Source organism: Eurosta solidaginis, chromosome 2, assembly GCF_040869045.1.
Source record: "Eurosta solidaginis isolate ZX-2024a chromosome 2, ASM4086904v1, whole genome shotgun sequence".
NCBI classification, from domain to species: domain Eukaryota; kingdom Metazoa; phylum Arthropoda; class Insecta; order Diptera; family Tephritidae; genus Eurosta; species Eurosta solidaginis.
Genome location: NC_090320.1, coordinates 260813617 through 260839518, shown reverse-complemented (window position 1 = coordinate 260839518; position 25902 = coordinate 260813617). Strand labels below are relative to the sequence as shown.

The following is a 25902-nucleotide window of genomic DNA, read 5'->3' as shown; positions in this document are numbered from 1 at the left end:
GTGGATGACGTACCCGACTCACACGCTTGGGGTTGCGGGTTCAAAACCCACTGCAAGCAAACATTTTTTATTTTTTTAATATCAACGGTTTAGTGCAACAACAGCGAAATGGAAAAACGTAAGAGTTAAATATTGTTCTTAATTTTTTGTAACAAATATTTTAAAATCATAGTTTTTTCAAAGAAATCAAAAGTGGAACGTGCTACGCATGAGCAATTGGAGCGATATGTCTCATTTTATGCTTCTAACCCCGAAATTGGAATAGGAAAAAATAATCCGCTGGATTTTTGGGGGTCATTTCGGCATGGCTTTGGGGACTCCCTCAGGGCATTTGGGGTTTCCCTCGGGGTCATTTGGGATCATTCCGGGACGGGTTCGGGGATTCCCTCGGGGTCATTTGGGGGACATTGCGGGATTGTTTTGGGGTCCCCATCGGGTGCATTTGGGGGTCGTTCCGGGATCTTTTTGGGGACTCTCGGGATAATTTGGGTGTCTTCGGGGATGATTTTGGGGACTCCATCGGGGTCATTTAGGGGTCGTTCCGGGATGTATATGGGGACTCCCTCGGGGTCTTTCCGGGGTGATTTTGGCGACTCCCTCGGGGTCTTCTCAGGTTGAATTGGTGTCGTGCCGGAATGTTTTTAGGGACTCCCTCGGAGTCATTTAGGAGAATTCTGGGATGGTTTTGGGGACTCCCTCGGGGTCCTCTTGGGGTAACTTGGGGGTAATTGCGGGATCCATTTTGGGACTCCCTCGGGGTCATTTGGGGGCCATTCGGGGATGGTTTTGGGGACTCCATCGGATCCTCCCGGGGTCATTTAGGGGTCGTTCCGAGATCTTTTTGGAGACTCTCTGGGGGTCATTTGGGGGACATAACCCCCAAATAACCTCGAGGGAGTCCCCAAAACCATTCCGGAATGACCTCGGGAGAGTCCCAAAAAAGATACCGGAATGAGCCCAAAATGACGCCGGATGATCAGATGGAGTCCCCAAAACCATCCCGGAATGTTCCCCAAAAACCCCCGAGGGAGTCCCCAAAACCGTCCCGGAATGATCCCCAAATGACCCCGAGGGAGTCCCCAAAACGATACAGGAACGACCCCCAAATGACCCCGGGAGCACCCAATGGAAACCCCAAAACCATCCCGGAATGTCCCCCAAATGACCCCGAGGGAGTCCCTAAAACCGTCCTGAAATTACCCCAAAATCCCCAGAGGATCATCCCACAATAATAGCAAAAGTAATAAATCTTCCATTTTCTCTCGATCGCACAATAACAGAATTCTAATTTAAGTTTATCCGTATAAATTAAATTATCAAGAGCGTTTGACTTATTGACAATTTGTCAGCGAAAAGGCTTTTTATTTTTTACATAGAATAGCAATTACTTGATAAATTATCAAACTTGACAAATATCAAGATGGTGAATTTGTCAAGTGCACAGAATTGGGCTGTATGTCTACACATACATATGTACGTACACGCAGCAGAGAAGTGTCGCTGACAAATACACGCATATGAGAAGCTATATACGCGCATCTGTAGTTATAATTATATGACGGCAACTAAGCAAATTCTGGAAGCGCCTAGAAGATGCCACGAGGAAATCACAGAGTATAAAAGCACCAGCGGTAGAGGCGGTATAATCAGTTTCGATTAAGAGGCTATCTAGCGAGCAATAGCAGTATTATTTTGAAAGTGAGTTTCATTTAAGCTATCAAGCAGCTTGGTTTAATTAAGCAAGCTATAAGTGTTATTTTGAAGTACCGTAATAAAGGCCATTTTACCATTATTCAATATTGGAGTTATTTGTTCAACAGTTTAGTGATTCGAACCTTAGTAGAAGATTGCAAATAAGGAAAATTGCAAGTAAATTCGTTACAATATGTATGCACTGTTCAAGGTTTACATAGATGTTAGTCGAAAAGATTGTCTTCTGGTTACTTACAGGACAATTTCGGCATCATTCCGGAACCATTTCCGTACTTCCGAGATTATATCAAGACAGTTTGAGATATTATTAAGTATGAAATCGGAATTATTTGGTGCAGTTCGAAACCGTGTGTGGAACCTTTTCGGGACTAATTTTAGAGTACCTCAGGATTGTTTCAGATTATGCTCGAATATTTTCAACTATCGCCGTATCGTTTCAAGATCATTTAAAAGAAAGTATTTCAGGGGAATTTTTAAATTTTAAGAATTACACCATATTCTTCTTTCTGATTATCACCGTGTGCTTATATCCGCGACTGCGAGTATTTCGCGATTGGTGGGAGTATATAAAGATTATTTTCTGGACGATCTCGTTATTTTTTTTTTTCCAGATAATATCTTGGCATATCGTGCGGACTGGGACGCGGTTCTAGGCTAGTTTTACGAATATGTGAAAGATGAATAGACGTTTAAATCCACAACAAATTAACGCCTTATTAACACTTAAGGAAAGATATTGATTATGTCAGCCTATTTAAGTTTGAGTATTGTTGTTGCTCAGAATTTTGTGCACTTCTCCCAACTCTGGTTTTCTGGAAGTATACAATAGGAACTATTAACAGTTTGGAAACAGATAAAACTAATTAAGTGAACTCTTTGAACTTTTCTGTATTTATTCATTAAACATACAGCCATTTACAGATATCAATTTGATAACACAATTCAACTGTGCAAATATACATATATATAAACAAACAATTACTAGGAAATTTTCTTTTGAAAAAACATGGCAAATGTTTTCTCAAAGCCACGTTCATTTCATTTCGCTGGTACATGCGTCAATTAATTACGATTGTTTAGCTAATTAAAAATTTCCATTATAGTTATTAATTAAATAAGCTATATCACCAAAAAATTTCCACAAGCTATAATTCATCGAGGTGGCCGCCGTGGTGTTAAGGTAGCATGCTCTGCGTACCACCCCGAGGGTTATGGGTTCAACTCCTGGGCAGAGTAATATCAAAAATGAAGAAACCAGTTTTTAATTAGAAAAAAGTTTTTCTAATAGGCGTCGTGTCTCGGAAGTAGTTAGCTTACACTTCGAATGTATTTCTGCCATGAAAAGCTCCTCAGTGAAAACTCATCTGCCTTGCAGATGCCGTTCGAAGTCGACGTAAAAGCATGTAGGTGTCGTCCCGCTAAACGAACAATTGAAAAAAGCACGACGCAATAAAATAAAGTTATCGCGCCTTGAATTTATTTATTTATTTTATTTTTAATGGACCGAGTGAAAACAAACAAGATTTTTTGTTCTGTAGCCTTGACTTTAATTAAGATCTATTGTTGTTATTTAAAATTCCTGAAATTTTAACTGAAAGGTTATGACCCCGACGGGATACCGGACGGATCCAAAAAACCATCCAGAATTGATCTCTTAAGGGTACGGAAATGTTCCCGAAATAGTCCAGAAAATTCCCGAAATTACCGTGACGGGATGCGGGGCGGATCCCTACAAATACCCAGAAATTATCCCGGAAGGTTCCCAAAATGATACTGAAAAAGTCCCTATAAAACCCCGATGGGATCCCCAACGGATCCCTTGAAACCACTCAGAATTGTTCTCTGAAGGGTACGCAAATGTTCCCGAAATAACCTAGAAAAATTTCCGAAATTACCCGACGGGATGCCGGACATATCCCAAAAACCATCCGGAAATGATCCCGGAAGGATTCCCAAATCATCCCGGAAAAGTCCCAAAATAACCCCGACGGGATCCCGGAAGGATCCCGAAAACTATACAGAAATTATCCCGGAAGTATCCCAAAATGATCCCGAAATAGGCCCGAAATGACCCCGACGGATCCCAAAACCATCCAGAAATTATCCCAGAAGGGTCTCAATATGACCCTGACGGGATTACAAATAAGGTGAAGCTAATTATAACAAGTAAAGGTGTCTAAGTTCGGGTGTAACCGAACATAATATACTCAGCGTGAACTTCATTGCACATTTCATTTCCGATAAATTACTTTTCTACATAACACGTGGCACCGCCTGTTTAAAAAAAAATTTTTCCACATTTCCTCAATTTTTCTTCGAGTTATGGCTCCCGAAACATAGAAAATTGCTTAGTCATAAAAGGGGCGGTGCCACACCCATTTTGAAAAATGTTCGTGTTTTCCAATTTAATGTTATAATTCAATTTAAAAAGTAAAATTCGCTAAGATATAGCTTATTTTATAGAAAAGTGGGCGTGGCCCTTAACCGATTTCGTTAATTTTTTTCCAAAGCATTCCTTATAGTAAAGACAACCTCTCTGCCGAATTTTGTTACGATATGTTTAACGATTTTTGATATATGTATGTATGTATGTATGCATGTATTTATTTGAAAATTTGTTCCTAGCACAACAATTTTGACAAATTATTTAACAGTGCTAGTCATGAATAGGTTGAGCTATAAAAATTGAACATTTATAATAATAATAAATTAGATTAATCACACTAAATTAAATATAACGGATAATAGTGAAATATTTATGTATGTAAATGTAAATCTTAAAACTAAAGAAAAGTAATTAATAAATATTAAAGGACAGCAGTAGTGATGATAACCTTTGGCTGGCTATAGATCGAATAGTATTTAACAAATAAAGAAAGAAGACACAGAGAAAGGAAAAGGACTTAGAAATGAACATTTTAACAACAACAATTTGAGATCCAGTTTAAGAGTCGTTAAAAAATGATGTTAGCTCTTTTTTGAAGTGCAGAGCATTACTTAAGAGTCGAAGACTTGTAGGTAGGGAGTACCAAAGGCGTATTGCAGTAACAAAGAATTGGCGCTCAGAGGTTAGCGTGCGGTATCTAATGTGCTTAACATTGTTTATTAGATAGTTTGGCAGCTTAATTCGAGGTTATGTTGCGAATAGAGTGGAAGGCACTCGCAGGCCGTGAAAATAGGCACTCGAATGGAGTGGAATGAAGAACAGTAGGAAGACCAGAGTTGCATTGGATCAATCATTGTATCAATATCGCAGGCCGTGAAAATAGGCACTCGAATGGGGTGGAATGAAGAACAGTAGGAAGACCAGAGTTGCATTGGATCAATCATTGTATCAATATTAAAGATAAATTTAGAAAAAATAATTAAATACTTGAGTATAAGCAAACATTTTCTTTCAATTACTGCCATTAAGGTGTCCTAGATGCTATGTATTCAAAAATTATAACATTTTATGTCTGTTTAAAAATTTAACTTCAATTTCCCTAATATTTCCGTAATATGGCCATTAGTGATGTTTGTGTGTGTGTGCAAATTTTGAGCGATCAGCTGTTAGTTGCGCTACTTGGTAAAGTTTACAATGGTGCTTAAGAAGAAGCACCGATCTTGATGATTGCAGAAAAATAAGCATACGATATAAGCTGGAGACATTGGTGCTTTATCGGTAACCGTACCTGTAACCTTATAACAGCTGATTCGACCAACCTTATGAGAATCAATGCAATCGATTATTGGTGCCGCTAAGGTCGTAACCGTATCGTAGCCAACCAATTCGGTTTTGGTTTACCGTCGTAACGATAAACAGCTGATTACGTTAGGGATACGGATACAGCGATACGACATACGGCACCAATGACTCCGGCTATAGATAGTCAGGTTCCTTCGTGTGTATCAATTTATGGAGGAAGGACAGTGTTTTGACTTTTAAAAGATTTTCGAAAGAACACAGATAGTCACAGTTTGAGTAAATCACACAACCATGGAGTAGCGTAGGTATTAAGTACGCTTTAGCCAGAAGTAGTCTTATGTGCAAAGGCGTGAAATACTGTGTTAACCATAGTGTAGGAAGCATTCCATGCACTTTTCCAACCGTTCTAAAAATATGGTCTTTCCATGTCAATGTTTTGTTAAAAATTACACCTTAGTTTTTCGCCGTATCTACGTATTCTATAACGGAATTGTCGAACACTACATTCTCTAAATCATTAGTGGGAAAAGACCTTCTATGAATAACAATACATTTTGACTTATCCGGGTTTATACATAAGCCATTCATATCCCATGAAAATATTTGATTCAAATTGTGGTTTAAGTTACTTATGCACAAGCTAGTTTGATCACGAGGACAACACGTAAACAACTGCACATCATCAGCGTAGATATGAGCATTACAATACTATAGGACATCGGGTAAGTCATTGATATACAGAACAAATAACAGGGGACCCAGGATAGAGCTTTGAGGGACGCCTCTTAAAACATGTAGGAAGTCAGACTTTTCACCATCTATATATACTGCTTGAGTCCTATCGCCAAGATATGATCTTATAAGGGCAACTGCATGACCAGAGAAATTAAATAAGTTTTCCAGCTTCCTACAGAGCAGAGTGTGGTCTACAGAATCAAAAGCTTTAGAGTGGTCAAGAAGTGTTAAGAAGGCAATGTAACTTTCATTCACTCGCTCACGAATTTCTTCTGTCACAGATAATAGTGCCGTTGTACAGCTCCGCTTTGACCTGAAACCGGACTGACTGTCTGACAGGAGCTTGTATTCATGTACATATGATACAATTTGCCCATGTAGAATACGTTCAACAACCTTAGAGAGGAAAGGGTGTATGTCTATTGGTCGATACTCATTATTTTGTTTACGGATTGGAATAACTTTTGCAGCTTTCCAGTATATTGGGAAGACACCGGTCATCAAAATTGAGTTGACCAAGTAAGTAATATGGGGAAGGATTTTGGGAAGAATGGCTTTTAAAAACTTTTAACATATGCCATCAAGCCCCATTGCGTTAGACTTCACTGAAAGTATGGCTTGGACAACATCACAATTATCGACACAAACAAACTCGAAAGGCGTCTTACAAAAGTATTATTTATTTCGTTGATGTCAACATCACGGGGATGAGACAGGTCACTTTTGGGCTTACCAATTTCTATTTGTTTGATTTTGTTCCACTTTTCTTTTGTATTCAAAGTAGAACTAAACTTATACTTAAAATAATTTGCCTTGGCCAGCCTTATGGCTTTGTTTGCAGTAAGCCGAGCTGATAATTAATAATATTTGTAAAATTGATTTTATCACAAGTGGGCGGTGCCACGCCCATTTTAAAATTTTTTAAAATTTTTATCAAATGTTTCAATATCAGTCCACACGTCAAATTTCAACATTCTATGCGTATTATTTACTAAATAATCAGGTTTTTTGTGTTTTCGAAAATGTTATATATATAAAAAGTGGGCTTGGTTATCATCCGTTTTCGCTAATTTTCAATACCAATCTATTATGGGTCCAGATAAGCTGGTGTACCAAATTTGGTGAAGATATCTCACGTGGAAAGCACGCTGAGTATAAAAACATGTTAATAAAGCAGCAGGCGCGTTGAAGCGAATGAAGAGTTACAAACAAACATACAGGTAAAGCTAATAAAAACAATTGAAGGAGGGCGGATGGCGGGAGGAGAAGGAACGCATCAATAGTGTTTATTATTTATTAATAAATTATTAACTTTGTATTTTATACTTTAAATTTTAAATATTATGTTATCGAATTAGTTTTTATAAATGAAATTTTTGGTGATATCAAAATGAAAATTGTTGATTAATAATATTTTATACTTCAAATAAATTAAACAATATTTAAAAAAAATCAAATAAATTTAATATTTGGTTTACAACCAAATATAATGGTGATCCTACCAACGGACCTAAAATATATAAATCAAATTCTGTGTGTGTATTCGCTATGGAAACGTATTTCCCACACTTCAATCATCACCAAATTTTGGATATAGGCTTCTTCGATCAACACAAAGGTTTTAGGCTAAAAATAATTTCGATATATAAAAGGGGCGTGGCACCTCCCATACAAATGGAATATTTGGTACTGCATTACTCTGAAGGCATACATGCCAGAACATTTAAATTCAGTAAGGAGTTGTATGAGGTCAATCCCTAACACCACCAAGAAAATGTGGAATTGGGAAAAAGGGGGCGTGGCAACTCCCATGCAAATCTTTGGATGTAGTAATGGTAGGATAGTGAAAATTGGTAAGGAGCTATATTAAGCCTTAACACCTCAAGTAAAATGTGGAATTGGGAAAAAAGGGGCGTGGCACCTTCCCTACAAATGGAAAATGGCTGCCGTATAAACTTAGGTTATTTTAACACTTAAAGCTTGACTGCATTGTTGAGTTTGGCTGTTATTCCTTTTGGACGTTTAGTAATCTGCCGCCGTTAAAAAAAATTGGTAGCTTCAGTCTATCTACATCTAATATATAAAATTCTTCTGTCACGGTTTTAGAGGCTGAACTCCTCCGAAACGGCTGATCCGATTCTCATGAAATTTTGTGAGCATATTGGGTAGGTCTGAGAATGGGCCAACGTCTATCTTTTTTTCGCTACGTGTCTATGGTCTTGAGATCAAAAAGAGGACCCGGGTACCCCTAGAATGTGTTTATACAATATGGATATCAAATGAAAGCTCAAATTTAGAAAAATTAAAAAATAGCAATAATTATCATTAGAAAAAAATTATTGTTCTGGCCTTGAGCTCGAATCGAACCTTGAGTCATTTAGAAACTTTATATAAAGAACAACAAACTGATACATTTTTACAAAAAACTATTTCTGATCAAAATTCAAAATTCATTCATATTCCAGTTCTTAATTTGAATATATGGTGTGATGTTTCTCTACAATCTTTTAGACCTTATGTTCCACATTCTATGAGAAGAATTATATTTGACAAAATTCACTCATTATCTCATCCAAGTATAAGAACAACTAGAAAATTAATTCAAAATAAATATTATTGGCTTAACAAGCGTAAAGAAATTAATGATTGGACTTCATCTTACCTCACTTGTCAAAAATCTAAAATTGCAAGACATACTAAATCTCCTATTCAAAAAATTCAAATACCATCAGGCCGTTTTGAACATATTCATATGGATATTGTCGGACCTCTTCCAGTTTCAAATGAAAATTGCTATATTTTAACAATTATTGACAAAATTTCACGTTGGCCTGAAGCTTATCCACTTAAAGACATTTCAACAAATACTATAGTAAAAACTTTTATTCAAAATTATATACCACGATTTGGTATACCATTGAATAATACAGTAGATCAATGTTCACAATTCACTTCAAAATTTTTTACGGAATTAAGTAATTAAACTTTTAGGTTCCCATAAAATTCATACATCTTCTTATCACCCCCAAGCAAATGCCAGATAGAGAGATTTCATCGAACTTTAAAAGCAGCAATTATAGCATCACACGACTCGGTTAATTGGTCTGACATTTTACCATTCATTCTACTTGGTTTACGAACTTCTATTAAAGAAGATTTAAAATGTTCATCTGCTGAACTTGTTTATGGCCAAACACTTAGAATGCCTGTTCAATTAATTGTTTCAAATAATAATAAAGAACATGATTTTTCTAATGACGCTCTTCACAAAATAAGAGAATATTTTTCGCTTTTTCGTTCTAAAGTTTTTCATCATAACAAAGAAAACTTTTTCGTTCCTAAAAAATAGAAAATTGTGAGCATTGTGAATTCATACAAGTGAAAAATCTTTCTATGCCTCCATTGGCATACCTACAGGCTCCATTACTGATACTTAGCATAGACTTGACTACTATGTAGGTGTCGTCCCGCCAATTTTTAGGAACAATTGAAAGAAGCACGACGCAAATTGGAAGATAAGCTCGGCCTAAAATCTCGTCGGAGGTTATCGCGCCTTGCATTTATTTATTTATTTTATTTATAATGGAACGAGCGAAAACAAACAAGATTTGTTGTTGTGTAGCCTTGACTTTAATTAAAATGTATTGTTGTTAGTTAAAATTCTTGGAATTTTTACTGAAAGGTGTTTGCTTATTTTTTATTCACATTGCTCAATTTGGTATAAATAGCGCCCACAAAATTAATCTCGATGTAGTTTATACTTAAAAATTGATACAAAAGTTCTTAATTCGAAATGAGTTCACGCCATATTTTCGCAATCTTTTTTGTCGTTCTATGCTGCTTTTCCAATACGTATGCGGAATTTCGCGTTATAGATGGAAAAATTATACAAATAAAGGACAGCGCACATACGGTAGCGATATTTCATTGTTCCGTGTATATGTGTGTTGGTTCTATAATCTCCCAGCATTCGGTGGTTACAGATGGGCCTTGCGTATACGAATTCCGGACAAATTGGAAGTATCTCACCGTTAAAGCTGGTTCAAACTGTTTAAAATGCCCATATAATCAATCACTCCAAGTGAGCAAAATTGTTTTGGAAGATGAGGGCAACCGATTATATATAGCTGTGGTTACAGTGAAGGAAGGATTTGTATGGAAAGAAAATCTTGTAAAGCCTGTACCGCTTTGCGATACCAATACTGAATTAGCACTGGGCGAGGATATGCATGTTAGTGGATGGGGTTGGGACGCTACATTTGGGCAACCTTTTCCTTTTCTCACAACTGCTAAAATGCCTATAATACAAAAGGATGAATGCAAGAGCCTTTGTGAAACTATGGTGGCGGTCAAGATACCAGACACAATCATTTGTGCTGGATGGGAAGGAAGTAGGCTGGGTTATAAAGATTCTGGAGCAGGGGCAATTGTGGATGGAAAACTTTGTGCTGTGGCACACAATTTTGGTACTGGGGCCGGTTTTCCGAATTTATTTACAAATTTAACTAATCAAAGAGTGAGAGCATTTTTAGATGGCAATATATCTTAAAGGGCGTTGTTATAAGGAATATCACCCTTACTCGACAGAACACCGAATTTCGAAACATTTTGGGATGGGTCGATTTCGAATTGAGATATGGTGACATTCCACTCAACAGTCGGTATTTGTTTTATATATCATATACAAATAAATTATTATGATTGCGAATAAATAAATATTTTTGATTGTATGCAATGATTTTTGAAAATTTTAAAATCACTCTCTTAAACTTTGTGGAAATATCAAACCAAAGTAAACGAAAAAAAATTGTTGGTTTCACTTTTTAATTTTTTTGTTTAATGCCAAAAAAATAAAATGCTTATGAAATAAGTGCAGAAATATTACGAAAAGTTTTGAAATCGGTTTTTATGTACATATATGGCAAAAAAATGAATTACCAATATAATGGATGCCTCAACACGTGCTATTTTTGCAAAGGGAGAAAAGAAAACCCCTTACTTCTTAAGCTCTTCTAATTAAGAAGCGAATGTTGGAGACCACCTACCGATTTTACATTCATCTTTCTTCACTTGGTTGATACGTGTTTAACCCTTAAATATGCTGAAACTTCACTTTATAAGAGATCACCAGTCTCAAGTGTCCTCGCTGCTGCGGAAAAAAATGATCTTGAAGATATTTGTTTTTTTTTGCTCGTTTTCCTCGCGGTTGGAAGATAACTTTTTTAATTGGCGCTTAACCGTTTAGGAGATGCTGGTCGTTGCGTAACAAGTCACTCAAGCTAACCCTGCTTGGCGATAACAGACGCCAACAGGGGGCACCAAGAGAGATCAAAGTCTTCCCCAACCTGCTTCTCCGAACCCAGTGGAGATCTTCCCATAACTTACCCACGCCAGAAAAACCCTGTAGCTCTTCGCAGATTACTAAACATCATCGTCCAGTTGGAGTATTATAGTTCGTGGAGGCTGAATTTACCGGCTGAACGGTCAAGGTCTGATCGGCATTACCACCATAAGTTCATCCGAATTAGCAGATAAATTTTTGGGTCGGCACAAAACAAGTATTTAGGTGAGCCATTTCGTAGAAAAACGAATACACGATAAGTAGCCTTCCAATTAGATGGAAAGCTAGACCTTAATCTCCTCAGATATATATCGCACCAAATTGTTAGTATTAGTAGATATGTATCTCTTCCGTAAACCTTGGCGGTAAGTCGGGTTTTTCTTCTCGTCGCGCAGATACATTTCTAAACAATTTGTTGAGGAAATTTCCTCAGAAGAGGATCGTGGCCTGATACTTCCTTTTGCGGGAAACCACAATACAATTCTTGAATTGAAAATTCTATAATGCGGTTCACCGTTGAGATTTTTTATTTTCTGGTTATTTCCACCAATAAAAAATTCGATTTTGGATAAAACAACATAATATTAATGTTAGAACGCAAAAATATAGGGTAATTCTATACGACAGCATGACACTGGTAATACGCGTCCAAAAATACCGAGAGAGGTTTCAAAAGACTCGTAGTGACCTCGACAACAATAATATTTATACCATGGTGAGACCAAAGTTTGATCACTACTGTAAAGTAGAGGTTTACGCTGATCACTTTATCGGCGGCGGCGGCGTAGGCTCTATTATATACCGGCGGCGGCGGCGTGGGCGGTGCGCCGGCCTACGCCGGTGTTCTTACTTTAAAAAGCTTAATTTTTCTACTTAAAAAAATATTATTTAGGAAGGTTTTGTTTGTATGTGTTTAAGGAAATCAACGTGTTGGCCATATCGGAAAGATCCGGGGTTTTTGACTCAAGATCTCGCAGGCCGTTCAAAAAATTTTCAGGAGTAGCTCCTTGCGGAGGGATTATCCCTCGTTCACTTACTCCAGAGAGGCTTCGAACCTAACCCCGTCTTTCGAATTGGTACTTCTGCATCGGCCTCCAGTTTTTTCAGCTGTTTTTAAGAGCTACAATTCCCGATGTTCAATTCCCAGTCGCTACCACGCCTCCTTACCCTCAGACAATATGCCAGCACAGAAGCTATAGGACTGTGACTTCGAACTCATACCTTCGTCGACGTCACTTTCCTAGAAGCTCTAGGTGTAGCTCTGAAGACTTTCCAACGGATGCTTTTGTCGCGCTATGCTGGCGAGCCAGAGAAACACCTTGAAAAGTTAGGGAGTTACTATTCGGCCAAGGATGCCGCCTTCGAAGTCATAAGCAATCTAAGTGGAAGTCTTTGCGTAATGGGTGAAAATCGTATAATCCTCGGCGCATCTACATAATTAAAATTTTACAAGCACCCTGGATAACATTTTTTAAATGTGGACCAAAGTTTGCAGACGTTTGTGTTCACATCATTGATTTCAATAGTCTTCGTTAAATCAAAACGATATATTAGAATGGAAGTCAACCGATTTTAAGTTGAAAGATGTTTACTGCTGTTTTCCGGCCTTATGATATAAGAGCTCATTTTGGATGACCGCGTAGCTTCAGTTTTCAGACTGGTTCGACTGTCCACTACAGGGTAGTAGAACACACGGTCATTATTTCGACTGTCTTGGGAAAGCTTTTGCTTTACCACTTTGAGTGTTCTTGCGAAGGACAAAGCCTTACCTGGTAAATACATATATGTGCCAACTTTATGTCGAACCGGGAGACTTGGGTATTGAAGGATGAAGTGTGAAAATTAAAATTAACATTTCAGACGCTATTGTATAGTTTCGCAAATAAACAACGGATTTTTTAATGTAATCCCAAATGATTTTTCAAAACCTTCTTACACGTACATATATCCTCAACTTAAGTGTCTAAAGTAAATCGAAAAACCGGACATAAAAGGGAGAGGTGTTATCCATTATTTAGTTGAACTGTAGTAGCTTTGCACGCTTAAATGGTCTTCGGGTTTGATGAAAAGTTTTACAGTCCGACTTAGAAGTGATCATTATACTTTTAAATGTGTTCCCATCCCTAAAAATGCATTGATATTGCCATCTTGCCCTGTTGATTTGTCGTTGAGAGTCGGAACTAAAACACGGCATATGTTTATACAAACTTGACCAGAAGATGCCCCAAAAACTCCTGACAGTTGAATGCATGATGTATTACTAATGCTACCAAGTTATTAATTACTAAAATATGTCAGGGGATTACTAGCCCCTCGGCAGTCCGCCTAGAACCAGAAGATGCTGATCTGATCGAACCGGATTCATACATTCTATATTATAATCCATAACTGTAACATTCCTCTTATCTCACTTACTTACTTACTTAATTGGCGCTTAACCGTTTAAACGGTATTGGCCGTCCCACAAGGCGCGCTAGTCGCTTCTTCTCTCTGCGAACCGGCGCCAGTTGGTTCTCTATCTTAATGGTCTGATTTTTAGGGCAAAGCAACAACAGTGAGTTAAAATATGTTGTCCGAATGACAGAACAAAGAAGAATTTAGAGCGAGAACATTGACGGCTTACTTCACCTGGTTATTCCACCCATGGTGGAATACTTTTTTTCACACAAATTAGTAGGTGAATATCGATGGGCCTTTACTGGATTTAATTACAGAGATTTATCATTTGGGTATCGTTGGTGTTGGCTTCCATACGTAATGCCGCGGTAAAATATTGCGTCTATATGCGTATAAATATTTAATTGGTTCCAAAAAAATTAAATGTTAAAACAAACAATTTGTATTTACGTCATATCCAACTAAGTGTTTTAGCCTGTTCAGCGCTACTGAAGATTTTCGAGGAATGTTTTTGTCTTTCCTACAGCCAAAACTGTCGTGTTACACCTTATTTATGTTAAAACTTCGCTAAAACACTGGAATTCTAAATATAGTTATAACAAATTTTAACTCACTGTTGTTGCTTTGCCCTAAAAATCAGACCACTAAGAGGATCAATTGGCGCCGGTAGGCTGACAGAAGAAGCGACTGGCGCGCCTTGTTGAACGGTTAAGCGCCAATTATGTAAGTAAGTAAGTAAGATAAGAGAAATGTTACAGTTATGGATTGTAATATAGAATATATGAATCCGGCTCGATCGGATCAGCATCTTCTGGTTCTACGCCGATTGCCGCGGGGCTATTATATCCCCTGACGTATTTTAGTAATTAATAACTTGGTAACATTAGTAATACATCATGATTTCAGCTGTCAGAAGTTTTTGGGGGATCTTCTGATCAAGTTTGTATAATATATTAGAAGGGCATATGTTTTAGTTCCGACTCTCAACGACAATATCTATGCATTTTTAGGGATGGAAACACATTTAGAAGTATTATTGTCACTTCCAAGTGGGACTGTAAGACTTTTCACCGAACCCGAAACCCATTTAAGTGCGCAAAGTTACTACAGTTCAACTAAATAATGGATAACACCTCTCCCCTTTTATGTCCGATTTTTCGATGAAAGTTTCAACTGCAGTTGAAGTTGAGGTCAGTTTACTTTAGACGCATTCATTGAATTTTACCGATCATCACTGTTTCAGTTTTTTTATTTTTATTCGATGCCAAAAGTAATGTAAGCTCGTACTGGTCTTGTGTATCCCTTCTGCATTGGCGTTAGATAGCACTGATATGCTGAAAAAAACAGTTTCTGTAATGGCTTTCGTAGCAAGGTATTTTTTTTTTTCTATTCCTATTTTTTCAAATCGGGAAACAATTTTACCCTCTTCTGACCGTTCAAAATACATCACTACCGTTTCTGATAGCGTACATCTTCTGCATGATGTAATAAACCCAGGTGTTCTATGTAGTGACAGCTCATTCTGAAAACTCCCACCTAATACGAATTATGTGTGAAAGGGGAAGAACAGAAGAGGCCATTTTCTGAAATAGTATTAAATTTGATACTTTTTTGAATAAAAGCACTAAATCCTTGATGGTAGAGAAACTGGAATTTTTTTAATTTTTAGATTAAAAACTAACTTATATTAATCTTAAAACTTAAAAATGTTTCTTTTTGTATATTTATATATTCACTACTACTCTGAATCGCTTCAACTCATTTGGATGAAATTCGGTTTATGGATAGTGTAGTATCTGTATATGTAATACTCCTATATTTCTAGTAAAATATGCTCACGATGAGTTTGAAGGAGACTGATAGTTAAATGCCTCATATCCGTAACAAGATTTGAAATATAAAATTGAATATGTTCGATCGGTTTTCTACAGGATGGCATACCTTCCTAGTTACTTTCAAAATCGACATAAGCAGTGTGTGCAATTCACACTGCACAACAATAACTAGCACTTTAAAATTTTTTTTCATTTAACTGCTTTGTAAAAAATGTGGAAATTGCTGGATTTGGTATGGCACGTCGATTTACAGAAAAATTCGAAAAATATCTCTTGTTATTACAGTTTAAACTCTATCGCCCAGTTTTTCAGTGCGACCTTCAGTTAACTAGAGTTTAATATTGTCAATTTGGCCCTTTAAATGAGAGGAACAATAAAACTCTAATGCCTAGGGCCAAAACGGCAAGGTTAGCTTGAAACTAGTCCTCCGCCGAAGCTGCCCAGCCCTGCTCTAAAATGAGATCGACTGTTTTAATAGGAGTTTGTATGTTATCTACAAAATAGCCCAAGAAGTTCAGTGACTTTTAATTTTTCAATTATTTTGGTTTAAAATTTTCGATTGTATTTAAGTTGTCCTTAAAAATAATATTTACAATAATAATAAAAACAGATACACATTAAGTTATTACATTTCGGTATATGATTTTGCTAGGACAACATATTACAACAGACACAGTAAAAGATCCATACGAAGTCATTAGTTGGTCATATACTAAAATTGATTATTTTCCTTTCCTCTCACCACTATAGGTTTGCATTCAATTTACGTACGACTAGGCTTCTTCATTTGCTCTGTCGTTACTTTTTGCTGTGATAGTTTCTGGTACCAATACTTCATATTCAGATGTGTTCTCCTCAGTTGAATTGTTTGGCATATATGTATATTACTCTAATCGAAGGATGCACTTTGCCTAGTGAAATTATGTCTTTATATGCTGCACGTGAGACGTATAAGTTTTCACCGAAGTCCGAATAACCACCAACCACAGCTCCTTCCGGTACATGTCCATTTGAATCGGCCACCCATTTATGTTTGAAATTATTTAGTAACTCGGACGTTTTGACTAAACCATTACTGCTATGTAAAGCGTATGCGACACCTTTTGCCGGTGCATAGGCGGCAGGCAATAGATCTTGAAAATAGACACGTGCTACATATGTTGGATTACCATCTGGATCTGTTCCAGTTTGCATAGCATCATATGGTTCAGGTAGGGCTAGGTACATTTCTAGATCCATTTAATTCTAACTCGAAAAGTGGTGTCCACATCGGGATATTGGTATACATATCAGTCGCATCAGAATCATATTTCTTATCCAACCCTGACCGTTCTCCGTAGTGTGCACTCAGTTGCGTGTGCATGGTCGTCTACATTCTGGACAATATTTTAGATTATTTAGTGCCGCGAAGAGCACAACTCATCCTGAAGGAATACAGGAGCAGTGGGAACATATCTCCAAAGCACTTCGTACTGCTGCCGAGGAAAAAATTGGTTACCGGCGGCCACGAAAAAACAACTGGTATGATGAAGAATGCCGCGTTGCAACTGAAAGAAAAGACGCTGCCTACAGGGCTGCGTTAAAACCGAGCGCGACAAGAGGAGTGTGTGAACGCTATCGTGAGTTGAAAAGGGAAGCGAGACGCCTTTTCAGGAAGAAAAAAGCAGAAGCAGAAAGGCGTGAGTGCGAGGAGCTTGAGCTGCTAGCCACCAGGAATAACGCCCGAAAATTCTACAAAAAAATACGGCGACAGACGGAAGGTTTTAAGACCGGGGCAAACTCCTGTAGGAATGAAAACGGCGACCTTGTAACTGATGTCCAGAGAGTGCTTAGATTATGGAGGGAATACTTCTCTGCTCTCCAAAATGGAAGCAACAATTCACCGCGCAGAGATGAAGAACCCGATCCCGCATTCGATGATGATGGAGTATATGTCCCCCCGCCCGATTATGACGAAGTTAGAATAGCAATAACCAGATTGAAAAACAACAAGGCCGTGGGCGCTGATGGATTGCCTGCGGAGCTATTCAAGTTCGGCGGCGAGGAGTTGGTAAGGCGCATGCAGCAGATTCTTAGCAAAATATGGGCAGACGAAAGCATGCCCGACGGTTGGAATCTAAGTGTTCTTTGCCCAGTCCACAAGAAGGGGGATACTGCAAAATGCACCAACTATCGTGGAATCAGCCTTCTTAATATCGCATATAAGGTCCTTTCAAGTGTATTGTGCGAAAGATTGAAGCCCACCGTGAACCGGCTGATTGGACCTTATCAGTGCGGCTTCAGACCTGGTAAATCTACCATCGACCAGATTTTCACAATGCGCCAAATCTTGGAAAAAACCCGTGAAAAGAGAATCGACACACATCACCTCTTCGTCGACTTTAAAGCCGCCTTCGACAGCACGAAAAGGAGCTGCCTATATGCCGCTATGTCTGAATTTGGTTTCCCCGCAAAACTTATACGGCTGTGCAAAATGACGTTGAGCAACACCATCAGCTCAGTCAGAATTGGGAAGGACCTCTTCGAGCCGTTCGAAACGAAACGAGGTTTCAGACAGGGTGACCCCCTATCGTCCGATTTCTTTAATTTGATGCTGGAGAAAATTATACTAGCTGCAGAACTGAACCGCACTGGAACAATATACTATAAAAGCGTGCAATTACTGGCATATGCTGATGATATTGATATCATCGGCCTAAACACCCGCGCTGTTAGTTCTGCTTACTCCAAACTGGAAAAAGAAGCGGTAAAGATGGGTTTGATGGTGAATGAGGACAAAACGAAGTACCTGCTGTCATCGAGCATAGAGTCAGCGCATATGCCCCTTGGCAACCACGCTACTGTTGGCAGCCATAATTTCGAAATAGTAAGACTTCGTTTATTTGGGAACCAGCATCAACACTAGCAACAACATCAGCACTGAAATCCAGCGAAGAATCAATCTTGCCAATATATGCTACTTCGGAATAGGTAGGCAATTGAAAAGTAAAGTCCTCTCTCGGCGAACGAAAATCATACTCTACAAGTCACTTATCGTACCCGTCCTGCTATATGGGGCAGAAGCATGGACCATGACAACAGCAGATGAAGCGGCTTTGGGAGTGTTCGAGAGAAAAGTTATTCGAAAGATTTATAGACCTCTACGCGTTGGCGATGGCGAGTACCGAAGAAGATTTAATGATGAGCTGTACGAGCTATACGCAGACATCAACATAGTCCAGCGAATTAAAACGCAGCGGCTGCGCTGGCTAGGCCATGTTATGCGAATGAAAGATGATGCTCCGGCCAAGAAAGTGTTTCTATCGGAACCCGCCTATGGAAGCAGAGGTAGAGGACCAGGTGGAAAACGATTTAAACTCCCTTGGTGTGACCAATTGGCGCCGGTTGGCGGAGCGAAGGAGCGTCTGGCGCGCCTTGTTGGACGGCCATAACCGTTTACACGGTTAAGCGCCAATTAAGTAAGTAAGTAAGTAATGCCGCGAACAAGCAACGATTGAGAAATAAAAGACCACGAGTTATTGAATATATTCGATCGGTTTTCTTATAGAACTCAAAACAAATGGCAAATTCTAACGTTTTTGTTGAAAAAATAATAATTTTTTTGAGAATTGTCACTAGTTTGAGCGATAGAAAAGTCAACACAAAATAGAATTGGAGAAAAAAAGTGATGCTGTTACATACTTTTCCAGGAAAATTGATTTGTATAGTTTTTACTACAATTTTTCTTCTGAATGGAAGAGGCAAATTGAGTTTCAGAGTGGGAGTTCAAGATGGCGGATTAGAAAGAGAAGTTGCCAACGTCAGTCACCTTGTAATTACATCATGCATCTTCTGTCTTTTTTTATTTACTTCACCTGGTGATTCCACCATGATTCCACCATGCATCCGTCACCTTCTATAATTCTATCAATGTCCTGGTTATTTTAAAGTTAATTCAAACGTTTTTGATAATCAATAAAATATCTTCAAACTTTTGCAGAAAATATTTAAAAAATGTCGACTCTGAAGTGTTATCAAGATGAGGAGCGGGAGTCGCAATATGGTCGCGTTTATGCCGTTTCAGGTCCAGGTGAGTGATTAAGAGTGATTAAATAAAAAAACACTAAAATTTTAAATTAAAAAGACTGTGGTAGCTTGCGGAACTTCCCTAAGGCTACAAGCATTCGTCTCCTTTTAGCTCCACCCTCAGGCAGGCATCTTGTCATTGGTGTGAGGGGTTAGCTCGACTATGGGGGTGAGTGGTTTATGGGCCTGCATCTAGGACATTTCGCTTCATCATCGCTATTGTATGATTTGCGGTCAGGGGTATTTTCGGCGGTATTTGAACAGAGCACATCCAACAACAGGCCGACTTGCCCTTAGCAAGGGTTGCTGTTGTGGCGGACGATATTTTTTATCCCCATATTTAATATAAGATCGCTGAGCTGACGAGAAGGAAAAGGCGATAGCGTCACAGCGGATGCAGCTCAATACTGCGAGTCTTACAAATAATCAAAAGACGCTACGAGCAGGGAGGTAGAAACGTACCTCCAAAACTTGAATTCGATGACAAAAAACCATAGCCTGAGCGCAGTAGCGGAGAATTTGTAGAGAGACAAACAGCGCAATGGCGCTGCGGTTCTTACAGATAAATCTCCAGCACAATAAGCTAACGTCGAGCGGCCTTCGTAACTACTTTTGAGGGGTTGTATTAAAACTGGATTCAAACTTCCATTTGCGAGGATAATAATCAAGTGCTCAATATATTTCGTGAAAAATAGCAGATCTGTATTGTAATATTTTAACCGAAGTTCACATATCTGTGCCCAAATTTTTGGTTTTCAGGGTTACCACATATTTAGCGTAGGCTACAATCTTCAACTTATTTATGTTGAGATTTACTAGGATGACAATGAGCCTTATGAGAGGTGTCATCTCCTTGTCTTGTTGTCTGCCTCGGTATATCTGCTTCCTAATAATCCTTCTCCAAGCTTCACTGTTATCTCTAGGCTAAGAAGTAGAAACATAACCTAATTCCATATGAATTCATCTACCCTGGTCTACCGCGATCATAAGGTAGGAAAGTAAGCATGTATGTATAAGGATGTCCATTATCTCCGGTGATGCGCTCAATCATCAGTACACTTTATAAAGGCCGTGCTTGAATGACTCCCAGCAGTGTTTTCGCTAGAATTTGCTGAGACCTTCGTCGCCTCAATAAAATCCGGTTGTTCTAAGATTCGACTTTAAGTAGCTAAAAATTTATCAAGCTTCGAGGGGAGGAAAGCAACCCCAAGTCTTGCATCTTTGTAAGGAATACTCGTAATGACTCCCAGCGGTGTTTTCGCTAGAATTTGCTGAGACCTTCGTCGCCTCAATAAAATCCTGTTGTTCTAAGATTCCACTTTAAGTAGCTAAAAATTTATCGAGCTTCGAGGGGAGGAAAGCAACCCCAAGTCTTGCATCTTTGTAAGGAATACTCGTAATGCTTCCGGGCCCGCCCTGCGTCTTCTTTCATTCGCATAACATGGCCTAGCCAGCGCATCCGCTGCGTTTTAATTCGCTGGACTATGTTGATGTCTGCGTATAGCTCGTACATCTCATCGTTAAATCTTCTTCGGTACTCGCCATCGCCAACGCGTAGAGGTCCATAAATCTTTCGAAGAACTTTTCTCTGGAACACTCTCAGAGCCGCTTCGTCTGCTGTTGTCATGGTCCATGCTTCTGCCCCATGTAGCAGGACGGGTACGATAAGTGACTTGTAGAGTATGATTTTCGTTTGCCGAGAGAGGACTTTACTTTTCAATTGCCTTCCTAGTCCAAAATAGCATTTATTCGCAAGAGTGATTCTTCGCTGTATTTCAGAGCTGATGTTGTTGCTAGTGTTGATGCTGGTTCCCAAATAAACGAAGTCTTTTACTATACTGGCTGCCAACAATTGCGTGGTTGCCAAGGCGCATATGAGCTGACTCTTTGCTGGATGACAGCAGGCTTCCTTGCTCCGTCCAGCGCATTTCTTGGATGACGGTGATGTCAGATTTTGCTTTGACGAGGAGATCAACCAGCCGGGCATCTGCACCAATCCCATTCAGGGAGCGGACGTTCCAGGTGCATGTCCTCAATTCATTGTCCTTCAAACGTTTGCCATGGTCGTCATCAATAGAGAGTTTTCTTTTTATCCGGCGCACTGTTGTTGCTTTTCATCAGAGTATGGTTTGACGTGGCACGTCCCAAGCTCAGCGCACAACCCGCTCAGCGGGGGTGAAAATATTACTTGCACGTTTATATAGCGAGCCGCTTGCTCCAAGACAGACGCCCGCTTACAGCCGCACCTAGTGGTGAACAGACGCTGCAGATGGGAGATCCCCCGGCTAGCCCTTAAACCGATTATGTCAGAGTGGCCTAGCCAGGTTGTCGCCTTATCATATTATCTCACCACTAAACAGATGTTTAGTGGCTACCCAGAGCATACTTGGCCGCAAGCGATCGGAAGTAGTGAGCTGCTTGAACCGCATGCAAAAGAACCGCTACCGTACATTTAATCACTCTGCAAAAATTGCATATCGGATGACAGTTGAAAGCGGGAACAGTAATTTTTGACAACCATCACCGCCTCTTACTATAGTTCCACACCCGCCCTCTGTTATTGCTCCTCGCATTACCAATCTAGAGCTTACCTTTGACCACTTCGTTGTAGGTCTGATTTGCTGAAGCAGTAGTTTACGGACTTTTCAGTCCGTTTGTTAAACGTGCTCCCTAACTTATTCTAGTTCCGCTTCATCGAACGCTTTGATTATGTATTTTTGGTGTTGTTATTCTTGTCAACGAACCATCGGATTATTAGCAAGGACAAAATCGTACTCCTTGCCACCCACCACTGCGTACGCTACCCTGACCTCAGAATCTCGTGGTGAGCCACGTCACTTATTTTTCCCCTTTTGATTATCTTTTTGAAATATAAAGTTCCTCATCGTGGTTTCTCGAGGCTTCAGCTAATGAGAAGATGTAAAGTTATTCAAAAATGTATATTAACCTCTTCAATGAATTTCTGTCCACAGTTGTTACTGCGGAACGCATGGCTGGATCGGCTATGTACGAATTGGTACGAGTTGGCTACTACGAACTGGTTGGTGAAATTATTCGCTTGGAGGGCGATATGGCCACTATTCAAGTGTACGAAGAAACATCTGGTGTAACTGTCGGTGATCCAGTTTTAAGAACAGGCAAACCCTTATCGGTAGAATTGGGTCCTGGAATTTTGGGTAGCATTTTTGATGGTATTCAACGTCCACTCAAAGATATTGGTGAAAGTAGTGGTTCCATTTATATACCGAAAGGTGTTAATGTTCCTGCACTTTCACGCACCGAAGCCTGGGAGTTCAATCCAATAAATGTACGCGCCGGTTCTCATATAACGGGAGGTGATCTATATGGCATCGTTCATGAAAATACGCTAGTGAAACATCGTTTAATTGTCGGTCCACGCTCTAAAGGAACAGTACGTTATATTGCACCTGCTGGCAATTACACTGTGGAGGATGTGATCTTGGAAACAGAATTTGATGGTGAAATAACCAAGCATACAATGCTGCAGGTGTGGCCAGTGCGCCAACCACGTCCTTGCACCGAGAAATTACCTGCAAACCATCCATTGTTCACTGGTCAGCGTGTCTTGGATTCGCTATTCCCATGTGTACAAGGTGGCACCACAGCTATACCGGGTGCATTTGGTTGTGGCAAAACTGTTATATCGCAGGTATGATACTTTTTTATCTGCATGGTTAAATTAAATATCTTAATGAAATTAAATATCTTACAGGCATTATCGAAATATTCTAATTCCGATGTCATTATCTACGTTGGTTGTGGTGAGCGTGGCAACGAAATGTCTGAGGTACTTCGTGATTTCCCTGAACTTACTTGCGAAATAGATGGCGTGGTTGAATCTATAATGAAACGTACCGCGCTGGTTGCCAACACATCCAATATGCCTGTCGCTGCTCGTGAAGCTTCTATTTACACTGGTATCACACTTTCTGAATATTTCCGTGATATGGGCTATAACGTTGCTATGATGGCTGATTCGACATCACGTTGGGCTGAAGCGCTGCGTGAAATCTCCGGTCGTTTGGCAGAAATGCCTGCCGATTCTGGTTATCCCGCCTATTTGGGTGCACGTCTCGCCTCCTTCTACGAACGTGCTGGACGCGTGAAATGTTTGGGTAATCCTGAACGCGAAGGTTCAGTGTCTATTGTTGGTGCTGTATCACCACCCGGTGGCGATTTCTCCGATCCTGTAACTTCCGCCACTTTGGGTATTGTACAAGTCTTCTGGGGCTTGGACAAGAAATTAGCGCAACGTAAACATTTTCCTTCAATCAATTGGTTGATTTCGTATTCTAAGTATATGCGCGCTTTGGATGAATATTATGATAAGAATTTTCCTGAATTTGTACCACTACGTACAAAGGTTAAAGAGATTTTACAGGAAGAAGAGGACTTATCCGAAATTGTACAGTTAGTCGGTAAAGCATCATTGGCGGAAACGGATAAAATTACATTGGAAGTAGCTAAACTCGTTAAGGATGACTTTTTGCAACAGAACTCATATTCACCATATGATCGTGTATGTCCATTTTACAAAACTGTTGGCATGCTAAGAAATATGTTGGCCTTCTATGAGCTTGCTCGTCATGCCGTTGAATCCACCGCCCAATCCGATAATAAAATTACATGGAATGTTATACGAGATGCAATGGGGAATATTCTTTATCAGCTTTCATCGATGAAATTCAAGGTGAATATAATTCCACTGTGATATGCTCGCAAAAAAGGAAATCTTCAAGCAGTTTCAAATTCGCTCTGCACGTTAACGTAGAAAAGTTTGATAGTTTATGCACCTCAGGGACAGAGACGATCTTCACGCGAGTAGCTTTTAAACATTAAGATATCTCAGGCTGGTTCTTCCACTCTTCCTCAGATAACCATTCATCGGTTTAGGCATATTTTAAATTTTTTTTGTAACTGGAAATTTCTCAAATTAACGTGATAGACGTTCTTTAAACTGTTTTCTAATGACCCAATGATTTTTTTATACTTTTACAGCTATTAACAAATGAGACTGACCGATATTCATCCCAGAGAAATATAATTTTACCCGTAAATATTGCCAAAATGGTGCATTTCATAGACGTACTTCTTATAAGTGTATAAACGCACGACCTGGGGGAAGGCCTGTATAGGTACGCTCGAAGGACCTTTATAACGAGCTTGTTTGTGAAGCGGCGGTCACCGTGGTGTAGAGAAAGGGTGCTCCGCCTACCACAGCGAAGATCCTGGGTTCAACTCCCGGACAAAGTAACAACAAAAATTTAGAAACAAATTTTTTTTTTTCAATTAGAAAAAAGGTTTTCTAAGCGGAGTCGCCCCTCGGCAGTGATTTGGCAAACACCCCGAGTGTATTTCTGCCATGAAAAGCTTTTTAGTGAAAGCTCATCTGCCTTGTGAATGCCATTCTATGTCGGCGTAAAACACAAACGTTCCGCCCCGCTAATTTGTAGGAAAAATTAAAAAAGAGCACAACGCAAATTGTATTTATTTATTTTATTAATGTTTTTGAAGCAGTTTAAAAAAACAAATTTGATTTCATCTTGTCCAACATATTTTTATTGTATTTTGTCAAATATAACTGCAAAGCACTTTGAAAATAGTTACGTGCTCCTGATGGGCATATCTGGCTAAATAACTTATAGCGTTTTCTCACAGGAACTTAATCGAATTACAACATTATTTAATGAAATAATTAAGTTTCCCTTTTCATATAGGGCCTTTTGCTTCATTAAGCGAACATCTGTCAGCAGCCCCGTAAAAATATTTCGTTTTTACAAAAAATAGTTAAAATGGAAAGCAGCCGTTTCCTTCTTAACTATAAATACAACCAAAATAAAATTAATGCGCAACTACCCATAGATATTGCACCTAACCAAATATGTGCCTATTTTCGAAAAAGCCATTATTACCTTTTGCAGCAAATGCAGCGAAAATTAAATTTTGAATTTTTTCGTGTTTTTCTATTTTTTTTAAATCATTGAAAATAATTTATTTTTGATTGTCTTTTGTTACATTGGCAATAAAATTCGAACACCAAACAAAACCGACTGAATTTTTCACTCGATTAGGCATTCAATAAAGCAATAATGAGATAACTAAGCGTT

At 39.0% G+C, this 25902-nt stretch overlaps 1 protein-coding gene across 1 annotated transcript in view; it reads left to right on the top strand.

Moving 5' to 3' along the window:
- The window catches only part of LOC137240869 (V-type proton ATPase catalytic subunit A), a 33338-nt gene that overhangs the window by 4537 nt on the left and 2899 nt on the right, over window positions 1-25902 (top strand). Inside the window, exons 2-4 of the mRNA XM_067767780.1 lie at window positions 19689-19778; window positions 22747-23444; window positions 23508-24485. Of these exons, the coding sequence (XP_067623881.1) occupies window positions 19703-19778; window positions 22747-23444; window positions 23508-24485 (1752 nt within the window). The 5' untranslated portion in view covers window positions 19689-19702. The remainder of the gene's footprint in view (window positions 1-19688; window positions 19779-22746; window positions 23445-23507; window positions 24486-25902) is intronic.